Here is a 20468-nt window from a genome sequence, read left to right as displayed (position 1 = left end):
TTCGGGAAAAGAGATTTCTTAGAAAAAAGTCTACTCTACAAAGACTGAGTTTTACTTTTCACGACATCAACACTCAAACAACTTTCACTACTACACAGTCGTCAAGGCAACACACTGTAATTTACCTTTAAACATTTATTACCTTTTCTTCACTTTCACTAACACCAACACTTCTTTTCTTATACACAACTTCGGTAAAAAACAACAACTATTAGCTAAACTAAACACTTGAGGAAAAAACATAAACTAAAACACTTGACAAAGCATGGCAGCTAGAAGGGGAGGTAGGAAAAGTGCCCCTGAAAATACAATGCATAACACTCATAAACACGCTATAACAAAACAAATGTAAATAGTCAACAACCTGACAATAAGAACATAGGATTAGAATACAAATACAAAACGAGACAAACTCTTATGACAAACTTGAGCGCTTTAGAACCGAAAAGTATGTCATGTGACGCACGGCATAGGAATCAACATTGACAAGAAAATGTTCAATCACCATCTATGATAACAACTTTCTTTTAAACATGAACAAGAAGTTGTGTTTTGAGTTGCATATGACTAAGTGCAACAAAGTCAAATCAAAACGTCACTATCTTACTCAGCCTTACTGTACACAGTGTCACAAAAGAACTGTATTTCAGCATACACTAACACAAATGTGATTCCACTCGCATCAACTGAACAGTCCCATAAGTCCCAACTCCATCAGTCAAAATCAGACTCCTCAACATGTATTTTCTCCCATCACAAGTGACAAATACAAATAGTAACCACCAGAGAAACTTGATACAAATTACAAACATAACATTTCGAACCACAGAACTCTTCCCGATACCTCACACAGGTTTTTCCCAAACTCAAGACCACATGCGTGGCATGGCCACACAACAGACAAAGACATATACCATTTTCTATCTACTGGAATCATCTTCAATATTATTCATCCATGATTTATCTTTGCATAGAAATACAAGTAAACGGTTTGTGTGATCATCTCCCACAGTATTTTCAGTCTCTTACCTGAATTAGGAGCACTTAAATCCCCATGTTCTAGCCACCCGAAGCCGGTGCCATCTCTCTCAGAATCAAAAAGAGAGAGACCCAGTTCCAGCCACAGGAACTCAAAAAGTTGGAACGTGGTTTCATCATAAGTAATATATCTTCATAGTTAAAAATATAATTTCAACATCTAAATATTCCTTAAATGTAACCAATGACTTTCAGATACTTCTGATAATTTTCTCATCACTACTTCTATTTTATATTCTGGTATCTGACGAAAAGTAGTTAAGTCAAGGGAAGTAACCAACAGAAATGCATGTCAAAATAATAAGTGTAGTTGTGTCCCTTTTACTTTAGTCACTTCTTGACTGCTAAGATAAATGCTACCACTGACAGTCTGTGTAAAATAAGAAATAATCCTTGTTAGGAATTATTTCACATGTTTACACAATCTTCGACGAAAGCCGGACTTCGGTATTGCATTTCAGCATTTGTTTGTTTGTTTGTTTATTTGTTGCTTAACGTCCAGCCGACTACGCAGAGCCATATCAGGACGAGGAAGGGGGGGATGAAGGGGGCCACTTGTCAAGCGATTCCTGTTTACAAATGCACTAACCCATTACTTGTGTCCCAGCAGGCTTTAGTAAAACTAAATTAATACCTACTGGAAGATTACCAGTTTCCAGTATGTTAAAATAGGCTTAACCTATCTACTGCTGGACTTACATCAGAACACTAACAGATTAAACTATACATGAATCGCGAGACAAGCGGCAAGAGAAGAGATTTTTGGAAAAAATACAGGTGAATGAGCAAGAAGGCAGAAAAAAGAAAAGAATTCACGAAGAAAAAGAGAGCATGACAGGAAAGAGGAACCAAAAATCTACCTAACAGCAAACTAGAAAGCTCCTGCGGTTCCAAAAACAGGAGGGGCCTTTAATTTCATAACCGCAGTGCCCCACTGCGGGAGCATTTCAGCATGGAGGCTTAAAAATTAATTAATGACTTTGGTCATTAAAAATCTAAATATTGTAATTAAAATTATCTTTTTATAAAGCGACCCAAATTACTTTATTCTTCATCATGTTCTGATTGCAAAAACATATAAATATGTTATATTTGGATTAAAAGCAAGCTCTGAAAATTAAAAATATAAAAATTATGATTAAAAATAAATTTCCGAAATCGTTTTAAAAACAATTTCATCTTATTCCTTGTCGGTTCCTGATTCTAAAAATATATAGATATGATGATATATTTGGATTAAAAACACGCTCAGAAAGTTAAAACGAAGACAGGTACAGTAAAGCGTGCAATGCAGCAAAGCGCAAACGCTACCGCGCTAAACAGGCTCATCACTTTCACTGCCTTTTGCACTAGCGGCGGACTACGGTCCTTGTGAAAAAATGCAGTGCGTTCAGTTTCATTCTGTGATTTCCACAGCTTGACTAAATGTAGTAATTTTGCCTATTCAGAACAGTGTTCGTACTAACAGTGCATTGAGTGACGTGTGTTTGTTTGTGTTCACGGACCCACGGCTTTGTCGGTAAATGAACCATAGTGTGGTCAACGGTGAACACAGCTCGATACTCAACAGATTGTTTGGTGAAACATGTCACCGATACGCTAAGAGCTTGATTTGTGTTTTCTCTTCTTTTTCTTCCATATTTAAACTTTAAAAGCATTTCCAAGTGGAGAGAAAGTGACATTCGGACAGGGACACAGACTGGTTTGTTTCTTTGCTTAACGCCTAGCCGACCACGAAGTGCCATATCAGGGCGGTGCTGCTTTGACATATAACGTGCGCCACACACAAGACAGAAGTCGCAGCACAGGCTTCATGTCTCACCCAGTCACATTATTCTGACACCGGACCAACCAGTCCTAGCACTAACCCCATAATGCCAGACGCCAAGCGGAGCAGCCACTAGATTGCCAATTTTAAAGTCTTAGGTATGACCCGGCAGGGGTTCGAACCCACGACCTCCCGATCACGGGGCGGGCGCCTCACCACTAGGCCAACCTAGGTACACAGAATGGAGCTCTGCAAATCACAGAAAATAAAATCGAATAGGCACTCGAAGCAGAATTTTCTTCACGTATGGTAGGGAGGCCCATGCACATAGCACAATCAGCCATTTTTGACACCATCATAAAACACAAACAGATTAGGTTATAACAGTCAAGCAATGTTTATCCGAATAATGTATATACTTTAAACAAGCACAACAAATTTCAAAGCTCTATGATTTCAGAAAAAAAAGTTACAGGCTAGCAAAATACTGCATATCGGGCAAAATGACCAACTTTGGACTTAGACAAAAAAATAGTGTGCAAAGGGTGTTTTTTAAGAATCCAACATAGAAATGATATTATTGTTTTTTTTTAATGTTTAGGACATGAAACCAACAAAATATGAGAAATAAAAAAAAAAAAACTTGTTTTGAATACTTTATAGATGATTTTGTTTTTGAGGCTGTAACACTAAAATGACATGAGAAATGAAAACTGAACTTTGAGCTTGAAGCTAAACCAATCTAATGATTATGTACATATGATATATCAAATTAAAGATCATCACCTAAGCTATGCAATGACGTATGTTTTGAAATTGATAACATGATTCTGAAAAAGTGTTACATAATATTAAGATTTTTAACATCGCAAAATGTCCTTTCACGTCAACATGCGACAAACGAGCAAAAATTGCAAAAATCAATTAAATTCCTTTAAGAGATGATTCTTTGCTGAAACAATCATTATAAAAATGTATCTGGCATATTTCATTCATCCTTTAAGCAGTATGTGAGACAATACATAAACACAGCAGTTAACGGATTGCATCACAGACAACCATGACCAAAGGCAGAGTCAGAGAGGGTACGTGTCACTCAAACAAAACAATTTTCCACAAATCTTAATTTAACTAAAAGGGAACTTGCCAATAAAACATATTTGTAACCAAAATTAAGATGTGTACCCAAAAAAAAGAGTTAAAACATGTTAACAAATTAATTTTTTTTTTTTTTTTTTTTTTTTTGTGTCATGAAGCCTAGTTATGCTTACCGGATTAGAAGGGGAAACAAGCGAGTCACTCCATCTATACACACTTAACTGCTTTCCTTCTTGAAGTCAAATAAAAATACTCAAAATGTACAGCTAAACTAAAGGCAAACAAGCAGGTTATTGCCATATTGGACATCAAAATAACTTGACTAAAATCGCATGAAAGAAAAACAACAGCAAAAAACTACTAGTACTGGGGAATGTTGTACAAGGCTGCAAATTGTTTGTACTGAGTGTTGATGAGGGAAATGGGGTGGGAGAGGGTGAAAGTTCTGCAGCTGGTAGATGTTGGTTCAAATGTCAACCCATGCAAAAAAAACACTAGCCGAGTCCGTTTCCATGCGGTCCTTTTTGGCAGGGAACCTAAACTCAGCAGAGTCGGGCAAGGGGACAGTGACCCTAGTAAGGGCAGAAGGGTGCATATAGTTAATGACAGCTGATTCTGCCGACACAACAGCATCAACTACTCCAGGGTACCAGACTCCTCCTGCAAATGCAACAACAACTACTTCACCGGTCTTGTCGAACTTGAAGCTAGCTAGCCCAGCCTCTTGTACATTGGCAAAAGTCTCTGTGTCCTGAACATCCTCATCACTGCTTGACTGGGCATCATCTTCAGGATTGGTTGGGGAAGGAGGAGCATCATCACACTGGGCCAGGGCGAGGGGAAGGGGTCCAGCCAAAATGCCTGGGTTACCTTCGATCAGGGATCTCAGTCGCTCTCTCTTCTCTGCAACTTTTAAGGCTGTTGCACCTTTCAGATTCTCCTTCCCGTTAATTTGCAGACCAAGAGTTTTCATATGCCCCCACATCTGCAGTTGCAGGAGCAAGTCAAGGTTATATCGCGACGGAACCAAAGTGTTAATGTTAAGATGTTTACATAATGTGTCAAGAGATGATGCATATGAAAACTAATATTGTTAAATGTATATTAACCTGTGGCTAGTCAGCAAAGTGCAATATCCAAGCATGAAACCCGCACACAATTCCCAAACATCATGCTTTCCTTTCTGACACATGATTCCATCCAGGTGAAAACAGTGATGTGAACGCCATAACATGGTGTGTGTTTTTTACATTAATAATCAAGCCTAACATCAACAAAACATGGTGTTAATAGGCATTTGAGCAAGCTGTAACACCAACATAACATGGGCTGCTGCATAATTGTCAAAGGTGGCGAGATAGGATTAATGTTTTGATGTGGATGTAATATTTTGGAACAATGATATTTTCTAACACTTGAGTTATTTAAACTAGACACGCATGCGCCCACTCAATTGGACATCTTTTAGCTTCATCCGTGCAACATAGAAATGTGCATACGCATTCTCATCAACATAAACACATTTTTAAACCATGTAAAGTTAATTCAATTCACAATTGACCAAATAATCTTGAACTATAAACACAAACTAAAATTTAACAAACACTAAGGTTTCCCGGGAAAACAACAAAAATATAAAATATGATATTTCACCTTACCTGGCCAGGTTAACTACTGCACTGATTTCGCACAATTGATTTCGCACAATCACACACACCAATGTCACAATATCTCTCTTCGAGTCTCGTATAGGGAATGTTGGTGGTTTTTGTTTGTTTGCTTAACGCCCAGCCGACCACGAAGGGCCATATCAGGGCGGTGTTGCTTTGACATATAACGTGCGCCACACACAAGACAGAAGTCGCAGCACAGGCTTCATGTCTCACCCAGTCACATTATTCTGACACCGGACCAACCAGTCCTAGCACTAACCCCATAATGCCAGACGCCAGGCGGAGCAGCCACTAGATTGCCAATTTTAAAGTCTTAGGTATGACCCGGCCGGGGTTCGAACCCACGACCTCCCGATCACGGGGCGGACGCCTTACCACTAGGCCAACCGTGCCGGTAATGTTGGTGGTGGTCCTCTGCTTTTAGTGGATGTCTATATCTTGGTCAGTGCACTTTTGGGTTCACTGAATAGATATATGATAGCGTTCTTAGTTACAGTCACTTATTAGGGTTCCTGAGAAGATGACACGAAAAGTTCAGTCCTTGAATGAGATGAATACCAGAGTTCTTCACTGACGTGTTCTCTTTCTCCAGTTCCAGTCTTGGCCGGTTTAGTATCTTGCGTCTCTGGAACCCTGGCACCAACTCCGTTCTCTTTCCAATGTCCCCCTCTTTCATTTTTCAAAATAGTTCCCATGCTTTGTGGCTGCAGTATTTATACACTTGACTTTTAACTCACACAACTAAAACACTGCATTTCTTACATGTATAATAATACAACACATGCTTAATTACATAGTCAAACCATATAACAACAAGAGGCGAAGCCTTCAAGGCTCCCGTAAGAAATCGACAAACAGTAACACAAACTCAATCACTCCGTCACACATATACACACACACACACACACAGTAAGCATAGACACAGTGCAAGAGTGGGAGACGCTAGATCTAGATCTGTCTGTCTGTAGCCTACTTACGGGACACGACTGCCACTGAGATCGACACTGCCTATTCGACAGCGCTTCCTCGCGCAGACACTGAAAACACGCTGTGCAGATCAACCTGTAGGAAATCTCTTTTGATACCTTCTTTATCTATTTTTTCTGGAGCCGCTACAAAACCGAACAATGTGAAATCGTCTACCCCGAATCGGTGAATGCAGCTCGGTTAGAACTGAGAAGTGAATCTATACCACAATGCTTCACGCGATCTGACTGTTAGGAAACGCTACCGTTGCTGAGCTTTGGTTCAGTTTTGTGTGTTGCATGTAATTGACTTATTTGTACTTTGTGGGAAAGTACCGATATTATATTTGGTAAACACAATATTTATGCTTGGACGAGAATGCAGGTGAACTTTCTAGTCCTGTCAAAACAAGTTGTTTACCATGCTGTTTTAGTGTGAGTTCGTGGCGTTCGATCGGATTAAGGGCGTCGGCACCTTTTGATGTACGTCATAAGAGAATGTCGCTAGTTTAGTCCATGCACGGCTCGTATAATGTAGTTGTATCATGTTCGGTCTGGAATATTCTCGAGATTGAGTATTTACTATATATGCCAGCGCGATTTGAATGTTAAAAGGCTTCTATTTGAGTTCTGCTACGTTGTGCAGTTGTATGTATTGAATGCTGAATAAATCCTCGAACTCAATTTGACGAGTTGTTTTCTGTTGCTGCGAAGACGGGCGACGTAGAATAAAAGAACACAACTATACGACATTTGAGAACTTGTGGCAATCTCAAGTGTCGTGTAACACTGACCTAACCTTGACCCCTGACCTGGTCTACATACCACACACAACACAAACCAGTCAACTGCTTGTACCCCTTCAAAAAAAAAAACAACACCCGTTTTCTTTGGATACACGCTTTAACTACACACATGCCGACACAATGTTGAACATTGCTTCAATATTTTAAAGATGGTGCTTGAAAAATAACCAGGTGAAATGAGTATTTCGGTGTTTAGTCAAAAATGTTAAAGTTTCTACCACAGACATACATACGCACGCACGCACGCACAGACAGACAAAAGTTAGCATCGCATAGGCTACACTTACGTGAGCCAAAAACCACATCAAACCCTGTGCTTTTATTAATATTTAACAATTAATTCATTAGCAACTATTTTCTAAACCTTAAAACACACTGAAACCTAAAGCCTCTAATGACCCTCTGCCAGAGACTAACATACGTGCTCACACCCGTTTTCTCCGGGTGCTATCATCAACCCTGATACCACCAAGGATGGCGAACATAAAACAGACCTGGCGGTACTAACGCGATCTCGACTTTACGATATAAATCACCTGTCAGCGTCACCTCGCTAATTACTTTGCTACCCCCACTTTCTCTTTTAGTGCCTTTGGTTTATTCTTTGACAATATTAAACCAGCATTATTCCCCCCTCTGCTTCTTTCTCTCTGTAAACGTGTTTTGTTTGTTTGCTTAACGCCCAGCCGACCACGAAGGGCCATATCAGAGCGGTGCTGCTTTGACATTTAACGTGCGCCACACACAAGACAGAAGTCGCAGCACAGGCTTCATGTCTCACCCAGTCACATTATTCTGACACCGGACCAACCAGTCCTAGCACTAACCCCATAATGCCAGACACCACTAGATTGCCAATTTGAAAGTCTTAGGTATGACCCGGCCGGGGTTCGAACCCATGACCTCCCGATCACGGGTCGAACGCCTTACCACGAGGCCAACCGTGCCGGTCTGTATTGTTGGCCTCGTGGTAAGGCGTCCGACCCGTGATCAGGAGGTCATGGGTTCGAACCCCGGCCGGGTCATACCTAAGACTTTAAAATTGGCAATCTAGTGGCTGCTGCGCCTGGCGTCTGGCATTATGGGGTTAGCGCTAGGACTGGTTGGTCTGGTGTCAGAATAATGTGACTGGGTGCACTGTGTTCCGTGTGAGGTACTCTCTGCCAGGCTGCCACCAGCTAAAAATAACCGGCAGTACCACTCTCCTCCTGCCGATTTACCCTTTCCTTCCTCCAACCCCTTCCGCCCACACTGGCGCCTGAAATATATAGGGCCAGACCTGCACCCTTCTTTGTCTGCAGCGCTAGCGTGCCTGGCCCCAGCTCTCTGTTATGCTGTGTTGATAACCTGGATGCCGCGAGCAGAGAGATAGCAGTCGAGCAGAGAGATGGCAGTCGTTCTGAGTGTGTGGTGGCCAGATATTGCCAATTTCGGAACTGATGTTTTTAGTGTGTTTAGTTGTATTTATTGCAATGCATGCCACAATTCACAAGACAGAAGAAAGGATACATGAGAGAATTAGAAAAAGTGTGTTCCCCCCCCCCCCCCCCCAAGTATATAATTATGCGACTCTTTGCACTCTGAAAAAAAATGTGCATGCTGCATTTAATGAAACACCTTGAAACAACGCAGTAAACAAAACATCCTAAATGTGCCACAATAAAAGAACACAAAAAAACAAGAAGAGCAAACGCTCGATCGAGTCACTTTCGCAGTTCTGAATATTATATGAGGCATCAGATGGACAGGAAGAAATTGCTATTCACAACACAATACAGATGTAAATAATTTGATGTAAAGAATAATCCTATAAAGTTTGAATCAAATCCGATGAATAGTTTCAGAGATATGATATTTCAATTTTTTTCCTTCAAGACATACCTGTGACCTTGAAAAAGGTCAAAGGTCACCAAAGCAGACGTCAAAGTGTAGAGGTCACTGGGAGTCACGTTCACATAAAATTTGAGCCCGGTCACTTTTATAGTTTCCGAGAAAAGCCCAACGTTAAGTTGTGTGTTGCCGAACAGAAAAGGCTAGTTATCTCCCTTGTTTTTCTGATAACGTTCGTAAAAGGCTACAGATGTAAATACTTTGATGTAAAGAATAATCCTACAAAGTTTCAATCACATCCGATGAACTTTGTCAAAGATATAAAATGTCTAATTTTTCCTTTGACGCTGACCTGTGACCTTGAAAAAGGTCAAAGGTCAACGAAACCATCGTTAAAGTGTAGAGGTCATTGGAGGTCACGACTAAACAAAATATGAGCCCGATCGCTTTGATAGTTTCCGAGAAAAGTCCAACGTTAAGGTGGTGTCTACGGCCGGCCGGCCGGCCGGCCGGACAGACTAACACTGACCGATTACATAGAGTCACTTTTTCTCAAGTGACTCAATAATGAAAGATAAAGACAAAGGTAATCCCCAAGTACATAATACCAGAGACTATAGAGTATACAGAGACGCTTCATCCTTCTTTGCGCTGCGGTGCGAAAGTGAGACCGGCCAGCCCAGCGCGGGAAAAGAGCCACTCCCTGCCGCACAAGGAAGTTCGCGTATAGCGGCTGCTGTCGGCTGTGTTTATATCACGTTTATATTAACATACTGTCTGTTCTGTCCGGCTGACAGTGCTGCAAAAAGTAACTGAACGAAAAAATATGTTTGTTTGTGAACATCCTTTTTAACACTTTCGCGACGGGACACTGATAAATCAGTACCAGCGCTGACACGCCCATGGACGGGAAGCGCATTTTTCAGTACCAGCCATAGAGGGTACACAACTCGTGATTGCTTCCCGGTTTTTGAAGCTTGCAAATAAATTGAGTTGTTTCCCTTGATACACTTGGCGTCCCCTTGTGCCATTTGCAAATCCGCCTGATTTGTGTGCGTTTTTGAGGAAAAAAAATGAATCAAAGGCGAGCCTTGTCTCGGGAGGAGATTCTCCGGATGTTGGACCTAGAGGATCCCGTAGAGCATGATTCGGACGTATCGTTTTCGCCTCACGAAAGCGATACAAGCAGTGAAAGTGAGGAAGAAACAGTCCCGTTGTTGCTAGTACGAGTCGGCAAACTACACGTGGTTGGCGGTGATACTGCTAGACGAACATGTATCTCGGAATCGTGCAGGAGCTATGGGGGCGTGGCAGCACTGATAACAATGGATGGCTGGAGCCTTCAAATCCTTTTGGAATTGTTCATAGGTGTACAGTTGGTACTTTGTTGTGAAAATGTGACTTATATTCAATATGGATTACCTAGACATCATTTGGTGAGTGTTAGATCTACAGTTTTGTTTCATTTCAGTCAGGATGCTGTGAGTGAATGCGTGATTTGCTTGTTTTTTTCTTTGTACTGTCTCCTTATTTCTGTGTACAATGTTAACAATATTTCAGCTAATTCATAGGTTTTACACCTTGTTTGGTTATAACATTATTTATAATACTTTCTGTTAAAAAATAACTTTTAAAAAAAAGCAGTAGAAAATAAAACACACAAAAAAACGTTAAAAAACACAAATTATCTCCCTTTCACCCCCCTTTCACCCCCCTTTGCTAAAACAAATCGCGTGACAAACTTATAAATAGCACGACTGAACTGGGCATCCATTTTTGAATTAGTACACAAAATTTGGTGGTGATTGGACTTAATTCAAGCTTGCTAGACAGATTTTTTTACAGTTACTGATTTTTGGGAAGTTTCTTGGTGGCAAGCTTGGGCAGGCAGGACGTAAACGCCGTGGCAGTGCTAGTCACAATAGTGTTAAATGACCATAAAAACACCGCAGAAAATGGTGTAGATTAAAATTAAATCAAACTTACTTAGGCGGCAATACCCGCTGCATCGCTGTAGTTATATGCAAACATGATTCAAGTCAGTGTCTTTTCACGAACTAACCGTCGTTATTTTTGTGTGTTTTAGTCAAATACAAATACATACTGTATACATGGTCACTTAAGCCTGAGAAAATATGTCAGGAATAAATCGTTAACGAAATAGTTCCCGGTCAAATCGGTAACTAAGGCATTTAGTCAACTTGACGTCGTCCCAGCACCTCTCAAGTGAAATGGGTAGTCAATTGCACGGTCATGTAAGGAAAACTGTAAAATACAGCAACTTAAACAACATTATTGTGACCTAGCTGACTTTAATTAAAGAATCTTGATCGATCGATGATTGTCTTATTTCTTATCGGTTGCTTCTTTCTTGTTCAGAAAGCTCTCTCTCTCAGTCTCTCTCTCTCTCTCTTTTTTTCCCTAGTCATAGTTATAGTAAAATAGTTTAGTACCTCTTTAGGGCGAGGGCCAGATGCAAAAAAGCATATCTATGCTTATTCTTGTCACCCTCGAAAAATAAAGATTTGTCATTGTCATTGTCTCTCTCTCTCTCTCTTTCTCTCTCTCTCCGTCTCTCTCTGAGTCAGTTACACACACACACACACACGCACGCACGCACACACACACACACACACACACACACGCACACACACACACACACACACACACACACACACACACACACACACACACACACACACACACACACACACACACACACACACACATGAATTGAGATGAATTAACAAGGTACGGACCGACTGGATGACACTTTGAACAGCATCGTCACAAGTATTCTAGTTTGAGAAGTTTTCGACCGTTTTGCGCTTGGACGAAGAATAGAATCAATTGTTCAGTTGTCCTTCAAAACAAAATTAAGCCTGATGTTAATTAAACAACTGCGCAATCACATTGTTGAGCTTGTGTACAGTGTGTGTTTTCTCTGTTCTTGTAGAATACACGCAGTTCGACGCTACACTTTTTACTGATTTTCCGACATTTAACGAGAGAAAAAAAACAGAAAAACAATCCTCACTTGCTCTCTTCCTCAGGAAATTTGAACATCCTGAAGCCTTTGGCATGTGAGTTTGAGCAATTGATGGCCAAAGACCATGCCCCGCTGTGTTTTCTTTTTGGTGCGGCCATGGTTGTGCTGCACGATATCGCTACTGCTGTGGAAAGGGAAAGTAGGTTTTTACATGTTTCCGCGTGGTGGCGCCACAGGGCTTCCTGTTTCAATTTTCAGCGCCGAATGAAGCGTCTCTGTGTACTCTACAGTCTCTGATAATACATATATACAACACTTTACGAAATATATACAAACAGTAGAGTATATACAGTCGTATATTTACATACATATTATGCCAAGGACTACTAGTAGAAGTCATTGATGGTGCGCATGTAAAATTTGTTTTGCGTTTATATAAGTATATAATTCAAAATAGTGTAGATAATGTCAGTAACATATAAGAAAGAAAACTGTTCATGTTACAGTGTTAGCTGCATGTGAATAAAACAAAAAAGCTTACCTCACGGCCCTCCTATACAAGTCTCACAAACTTGTATATATATAATATACCACAGGAGAAAAAAAAAAACGTAGCTCGCGCGCGCTCACCCAAATCCGCGCGAAGTGCCACATGATATTATACCCCGACAACACATAGGCGGATAATACATGTATGTCAATAGTATGAAACAAAACATGCCACAATTTTCAAGACAGAAGAAAGGGTAAATGAGAGAATTAGAAAAAGTGTTTGCTCCTCAAGTATATAATTATGCCACTCTTTACACTCTGAAAAACGGTCTCGAATAGCAGCTAGCATCTGCTGAAGAGACATTAAACCCCAAAAACCAACCACTCTGAAAAACATGTGCATGTTGCATTTAAAGAAACAGGAACGGCACAGTATGTAAGACGGCAGAAGACAACACAGTAAACAAAACATCCTAAATGTGCCACAAAAAAGAACACTAATTAATGTCGTATTTAAAAACATATTATAGGCATGCGTATGGTGCGCATGTGAAATTTGTTTTGCGTTTATATAATTCAAAATAGTGCAATTAATGCCTGTAATATAAAAGAAAGAAAAAACGGTCTTTCAATACATGTTCATGCAAATTGTTAGCTGCATGTGAAGAAAACAAAAAGCCTACCTAACCCTGCAACTGTTGGTCAATAATCCAATAGCAGCACACAAGTCGATTTGAAAGTTTTTCAACACAGTTTTTCACTCGTATTGTTCTCACAAACTTGTATATATATACCACAGGAAAGAAAACTCGTCGATCCGACGACAATTTAACGTTTGTTTCATTATCGCAAACAAAACAGAACAGACAAAACGAAACAAAACAACACAACAACAGTTGGGGTTGTTATTTCTCTGAGATGCTGAAGAAAAAAAAGATGACGTGCATTGTAATGGAATAGAGTGGGTGTAATTTCAAACTAAACGGTTCAAATGTGAGTGTAAACACACTCTTTACGCGGGATCACATTCCCTCACACGCATATGAACACACACACACACACACACACACACACAGAGACACACACACACTATGTACATTTTTAGAAAGAAAAACAAAACAAAAACACAATGTACATTGTTAGAAGAAGAAAAAAAACAATATGTACAATTTTAGAAGAAAAACAAACAACAAAAAACAATGTTTTAGAGCTGTTATTGTGTCAATATGCTAAAGGCCTCAATGACTTTTTATCATTCTTGTTTAGGATTTTGTTTTTGGCGGGGTGTCAAGCAGCATCGGTGAGGTCTTAATTTGTTGCTCTTTCATTAACTGGCAAAGTTGCTGTCCCTTGTTTTTCATGCCCCAAACTCTCCTTTTCAAATTGTTGACGTCAGAATGTATTTTTTCGCCGCCCTGTTCACCCATCAAACCAAGCCCCATCCCCCACCTGTCCATAAACTCTACACAATGTGCTTCAAGTATGTGCTGCTTTGGGATGACATTAACGTTGTCAAGGCACACGTTACCTCTGTAGAACTCCATGTATTCAGAAATAGCTACTTGGATGCCAGGAAGGTCATCTTTCCCAACTGGTTTTGTGTGTGACACAAGCCTGTGCACACTGGAGTAAAGACTGTTCAAACGGGTGTGTTTGTCTTTGATTTGACCTGCAAGGGTGTGCACGCCATAATCATCTGTCAGGATAAATGCCCTTCTTTCTACGCTGTCTGCTACGGCAGTAATCACTTCATCTTTAATGTATTTGTTGCAGTGATTCCCATTGAAGCTACCACCAAAAAAGGCCTGAGGTGTTATGCTATGCTTATTCAAAATCTCAGTAACCCCTGCAACTGTTGGTCCTTCAGATCTGTCGAAGACTGGAAACGTTTTCAGATTAAGTTTCCCTTTTTCTCGGAGATTATACATTTTTCTGACACACCTTCTGAATGCTTCGGTAGTGTTGTCAATCACCACCAAACGCTCTTCACTCAGTTTTATTTTAGAAAGGGCATCTGCTATTTGCTTGTCAAGCTGGTGACACTCATTTGCAAGAAGATCGTGGTGTTTGTTCACAACACCAAGGAGCAAATGAAGGTAAGGCGGCGCTACATGACTCACTTTGACGTCCCATATTGGAGCACGAATGACGTTGTAGTGGTCTTTGGCATGTTTTTTGTCACTGCCAGATTCTTGGTACCCTATGAGGTCTTCTTTCATGTTTCTTAACGTTCTTTTGGGGGCTTTTTCTCTTGGACTCCATTGCATTTGCGTTTTGGAAGTCTTGCACCAAAGACATGGATAACTACTCTGGGCTCCTGACAGTCCATACATTTTTTGACTGGAAATCATAATCCCCAAACATAAACACTCGCAGCCTTTTTCCTTTCCACATCATGCCGTTGACAGCACTAACTCCCTCTTTAATAGTGCTGCCTAAAATCTTTTCAAGGTTTTCAGCACAATCTTTGGCTTCAGTCATCACAACCAACTTTGAGTTCGCATTTGGATTGTGGAGATTTGCTACTTCAAGAACAACTTTAAAACTCCCCCCTCCATGGTCACCCCCGATTTTAACCCAAATTTCATTTTCTGGCAAGGTGTTGTTATGCCATGTTAGCATGTTCTTCTTGTCGTACTGGTCTAAGAGATCCGTTACAAACTTGGGCCAGCTGACAATAGAAGACACGGGAATGCCCCTAACTTCCTCTTTCTTTGTCGCTTTGTTGATGCATGAGAGACGTAATGTGTAAACTTCTATTTTCCCACAAAGCACTCCCTCCTGAAATTCCCTCTCCTTTTTCTCACACTCCATTTTCATTCCCATTGCCTTGTTTAATTTTCGCAACTGCCTTTGTTTTGCCCAGCTAAGTGACAGTTTTGCTCTAATTTGAGCTGCTGATTTTGAAGAGACGCGTGCCTGTCCCAACCCAGCTGTTTTCAGAATGTCATCCCTTTTGCGCTTTGTAGTGTGCTTGAGTTCAGTGCTTTGTTGTTTTATTATGTCAGCTTCCGTGGAACCGGAAATTTCTTTTCTCAAGTTGGCAATTTCCTTTGCTCTTCTCTTCCTCATTGGAGTAGAAACTAGCGCTGATGACTTTTTCGCTCTCACAATTTTCTTTAGGACAAGTGGCTGTGCTTTTGTCTTACATATCAACGTCTTCTTGTCATCTGACTGTGCCAGTTTCACCCTAACTAAGCCAGTTAAATACTCTTCCTCTTTTTTTGTCAAAGGTGCTTGCAACTGTTCTATTGGGCGGAGTTGGGTTTGTGGTTTGTTTTTTGACAAAACAGTGTTAGTATCTGTTGCTTTCTGTGACTGAGATACAGACTTTGCTACAGGTGTGTTATCGTTTGATTCTGCTGGGGCTTGGGTTTGAAATGATGTTGAAGCAGCTGACACGACGACTGTGTCATTGTTAGTACTTACATCACTCTGACTCTGAGTCGTACCCTTGCGAGATGTCAGCAGGTCGAACAGACGTTTTTTGACCACACGGCTTGCGGTTTTTGTTTCAGGTGTTGAAGAACACTGTGGCTGAAAGGTTTCAACAATAGAAGTGCTTGTACAGGCATCAGTACTGTCAACACATGTGCTTTTTCTTTGCGGACTAGCAGCTTTTTCACTGGCTTTTTTATTTTTTTTAAGACAACCGGCCATTTGTTCGGCAAACGTTTTACACACACTACAGTCAGCTACTTCCACTTTGGAGTTGTATTGTGTCCACATCACTTTTGTTTTTTCAATGTTACTATGCATTGCTTTTGAGAATCCTTGAGGTGGAATGTTAGGGTTTTTTTGTTGGCTGAGACGAACAGCGCATGTTGTACACAATGTACTTGAGAAAGTGGTGCCATTAGCTTCTTCAGAAACTTGAATACCGTGAAACTGAAACAACCCTGATGCATAGTTTTTGCAATGCCTAATGGTATGATGTTTGTCCTTCGCTGCCTTTGATCTTCTGCCACAAATTCTGCACATAGCATTTAGCCTAAATATGTGGAGATCTTCTGTATGTTGCACTGCCGCCATTCTTAACTGAGACACCTTAAATCAATAAATAGAGTGACTACAAATTGAAAGAAATTGATAACAATAAACAATCAAAACCATATACACTGATACAGACAGGCAAGAACATAAGCACAATTACAGTCACAACATTAAGTCAGGAATAAACACGTCACAAAAAAAGCGGGGGGGGGGACGCAAAACAAGCAATACAAAAAACAGAACAGATGAAATGCACTAGAGTCGAGTGCCTGTGCCAAACGGTGCATGCACTGATTAGGCGCGTGGATTAACGAAACAAAACTGCTCTAATCTGAAACACAAAAACTTATTCTCACTCTATGACACAGTTTAGACTAAGTACTTACTGACGGCAACATCAGAAACACAGTCGGTCGTTGGTATAAACATTGAGCGTGGTTACAAAATGGTATACAATGCGCACGTTTTGATACAACAAAGAACGACTTGCCGGTAGATTCGATAGCAGTATTACTTCAAAATCAAACAAACCGAATCCTCACTGGAACTCTAGTTTGCACATACACAAAGCCTGAATATCCGAGAAACAATATACACAAGATGACGGTAATCCAACGTTCAAGTCACGCAAACCAGTCCATTTCATACCAAGAAACACGTATTTTGTCACACGCTGTGCACTTCCCGAGTACAATGAACAAGGGCTTTGAGGCGCGCGAAACTAAAGTGGGTCACCGCCAGCGCTATTTATGGCCTGCTTGCTCCAAGCTGCCTGGCCGCTCAAATAGCATTTTCGCGGCAGCAGTGAAATAGTGTGGGTGAGACATGAAGCCTGTGCTACGACTTCTGTCTTGTGTGTGAGGCACGTTAAATGTGAAAGTCGCACCGCCCTGATATGGCCCTTCGTGGTCGGCTGGGCGTTAAGCAAACAAACAGTTTGAAATTAGCATCACTCAGTACACTCATACGTTTTCTCTCCCGTATGTGTTGACATGTGTTGCTTCAAATGACCCGACCGTAAAAAGCTGGCACCACACTCATTGCATGCATGCTTTTTCAGCCCTGTATGTCTTCTTAACACGTGTCGCTTCAAATTAGAAGACAGTTTGAAACTAGCATCACAATCAGTACACTCATACTTTCTCTCCCTTGTATGTGTTAACATGTGTTGCTTCAAACCACCAGACCGTAAAAACCTAGCACAACACTCATTGCATGCATGGTTTCTCTCTCCTGTATGTGTTAACATGTGTTGTTTCAAAAGAGAAGACAGTTTGAAACTAGCATCACACTCAGTACACTCATACTTTTTCTTTCCCGTATGTGTTGACATGTGATACTTCAAATGACGAGACCGTAAAAACCTGGCACCACACTCACAGCATGCATGCTTTTTCTCCCCTGTATGTGTTAACATGTGTTGCTTCAAATAAGAAGACAGTTTGAAACTAGCATCACACTCAGTACACTCATACTTCTCCCCTCTATGTGTTAACATGTGTTGCTTCAAATCACAAGACCGTAAAAACCTGGCACCACACTCATTGCATGCATGCTTTTTCTCCCCTGTATGTGTTAACATGTGTTTCTTCAAATAAGAAGACAGTTTGAAACTAGCATCACACTCAGTACACTCATACTTTTTCTCCCCTGTATGTGTTAACATGTGTTGCTTCAAATGACTAGACAGTAAAAACCTGGCACCACACTCATTGCATGCATGCTTTTTCTCCCCTCTATGTGTTAACATGTGTTGCTTCAAATGGCTAGACAGTAAAAACCTGGCACCACACTCATTGCATGCATGCTTTTTCTCCCCTCTATGTGTTAACATGTGTATCTTCAAATAACTAAATCGTAAAAACATGGCACCACACTCATTGCAAGCTTGCTTTTTCTCCCCTGTATGTGTTAACATATGTCGCTTCAAAGTACCTGACCGTAAAAACCTAGCACCACACTCATTGCATGCTTGCTTTTTCTCCCTTGTATGTGTTAACATGTGTTGCTTCAAATATGACGACAGTTTGAAACTAGCATCACACTCAGTACACTCATACTTTTTCTCCCCTGTATGTGTTAACATGTGTTGCTTCAAATCACCAGGCCGTAAAAACATGGCACCACACTCATTGCATAAATGCTTTTTCTCCCCTGTGTGTTTTAACATGTGTTGCTTCAAATAAGAAGACAGTTTGAAACTAGCATCACACTCAGTACACTCATACTTTTTCTCCCCTCTCTGTGTTAATATGTGTTGCTTCAAATCACCAGACCGTAAAAACCTGGCACCACACTCATTGCATGCATGCTTTTTCTTTCCCGTATGTGTTGACATGTGTCGCTTCAAATGAACAGACCGTAAAAACCTGGCACCACACTCATTGCATGCATGCTTTTTCTCCCCTGTATGTGTTAACATGTGTTGCTTCAAATAAGAAGACAGTTTGAAACTAGCATCACACTCGGTACACTCATACTTTTTCTCTCCCGTATGTGTATGTGTTAACATGTGTCGCTTCAAATTACCAAACAGTAAAAACCTGGCACCACACTCATTGCATGCATGCTTTTTCTCCCCTGTATGTGTTAACATGTGTTGCTTCAAATAAGAAGACAGTTTGAAACTAGCATCACACTCAGTACACTCATACTTTTTCTCCCCTGTATGTGTTAACATGTGTTGCTTCAAATTACTAGACCGTAAAAACCTGGCACCACACTCATTGCATGCATGCTTTTTCTCCCCTGTATGTGTTGTAATCACAACCTGCTGATTCTTGTGACCTGAACACGGTTTGAGCCCGGCATCGCTGTGCCCATTAACTACAGCTTTTCCGTCCAATGACTGCACTGTAGGCATGGTAGCTGTGTTGACTGCAGCTTTTCCGTCCAATGACGGCACAGTAGTCATGGTAGCTGTGTTGACTGCAGCTTTTTCGCCCAATGACTGCACTGTAGGCATGGTAGCTGTGTTGACTGCAGCTTTTCTGTCAAATGACTGCACTGTAGTCATTGTAGCTGTGTTGACTGCAGCTTTTCCGTCCAATGACTGCACTGTAGGCGTGGTAGCTGTGTTGACTGCAGCTTTTCCGCCCAACGGCTGTACTGCAGTCATGGTAGCTGTTTTGACCTCCCTGTCCGGCACTGAAAGAAATGCAAGTGATGTAGGTGATGCAAATTAGTATCTACAGAGACTGTAGAGTACACCGAGACGCTTCATACGGCGCTGAAAATTAAAACAGGAAGACCTGTGGCGCCACCACGCGGAAACATGTAAAAACCTACTTTCGCTTTCCACAGCATTCTTTTTCTTTATTTGGTGTTTAACGTCGTTTTTCAACCACGAAGGTTATATCGCGACGAGGGAAAGGGGGGAGATGGGATAGAGCCACTTGTCAATTGTTTCCTGTTCACAAAAGCACTAATCAAATATTTGCTCCAGGGGCTTGCAACGTAGTACAATGTATTACCTCACTGGGAGAATGCAAGTCTCCAGTACAAAGGACTTAACATTTCTTACATACTGCTTGACTAAAATCTTTACAAAAATTGACTATATTCTATACAAGAAACATTTAACAAGGGTAAAAAGAGAAACATAATCCGTTAGTCTTACGACATGCTGGGGAGCATAGGGTCAATTCTTCCACAGCAGTAGCTATATCGTGCAGCACAACCATAGCCGCACCATAAAGAAAACACAGTGGGGCATGGTCTTTGTGTGTGTGTGTGTGTGTGTGTGTGTGTGTGTGTGTGTGTGTGTGTGTGTGTGTGTGTGTGTGTGTGTGTAGATATGTAACTGACTCAAAGAGA

General features: G+C 40.9%; 1 protein-coding gene and 1 long non-coding RNA gene across 4 annotated transcripts in view; both read right to left on the bottom strand.

Annotated features, from left to right (window-relative positions):
* LOC138949675 (uncharacterized) overlaps nt 1–20468 on the bottom strand; it is a 349293-nt gene that overhangs the window by 236777 nt on the left and 92048 nt on the right. The gene's annotated exons all lie outside the window — the stretch shown is intronic.
* LOC138949633 (zinc finger protein 11-like) overlaps nt 121–20468 on the bottom strand; it is a 74600-nt gene continuing 54252 nt past the window's right edge. For all 3 annotated transcript variants that reach the window (XM_070321421.1, XM_070321422.1, XM_070321423.1), the window contains exon 4: nt 121–19799. In XM_070321421.1, coding sequence (XP_070177522.1) covers nt 17602–19799 — 2198 coding nt within the window. In that variant the 3' untranslated portion in view covers nt 121–17601. The remainder of the gene's footprint in view (nt 19800–20468) is intronic.

This window comes from Littorina saxatilis, linkage group LG16, assembly GCF_037325665.1.
Source record: "Littorina saxatilis isolate snail1 linkage group LG16, US_GU_Lsax_2.0, whole genome shotgun sequence".
Taxonomy (NCBI): Eukaryota; Metazoa; Mollusca; class Gastropoda; order Littorinimorpha; family Littorinidae; genus Littorina; species Littorina saxatilis.
Note: the sequence above shows the minus strand (reverse complement) of the source record. Positions and strands in the feature narration are given on the sequence as shown.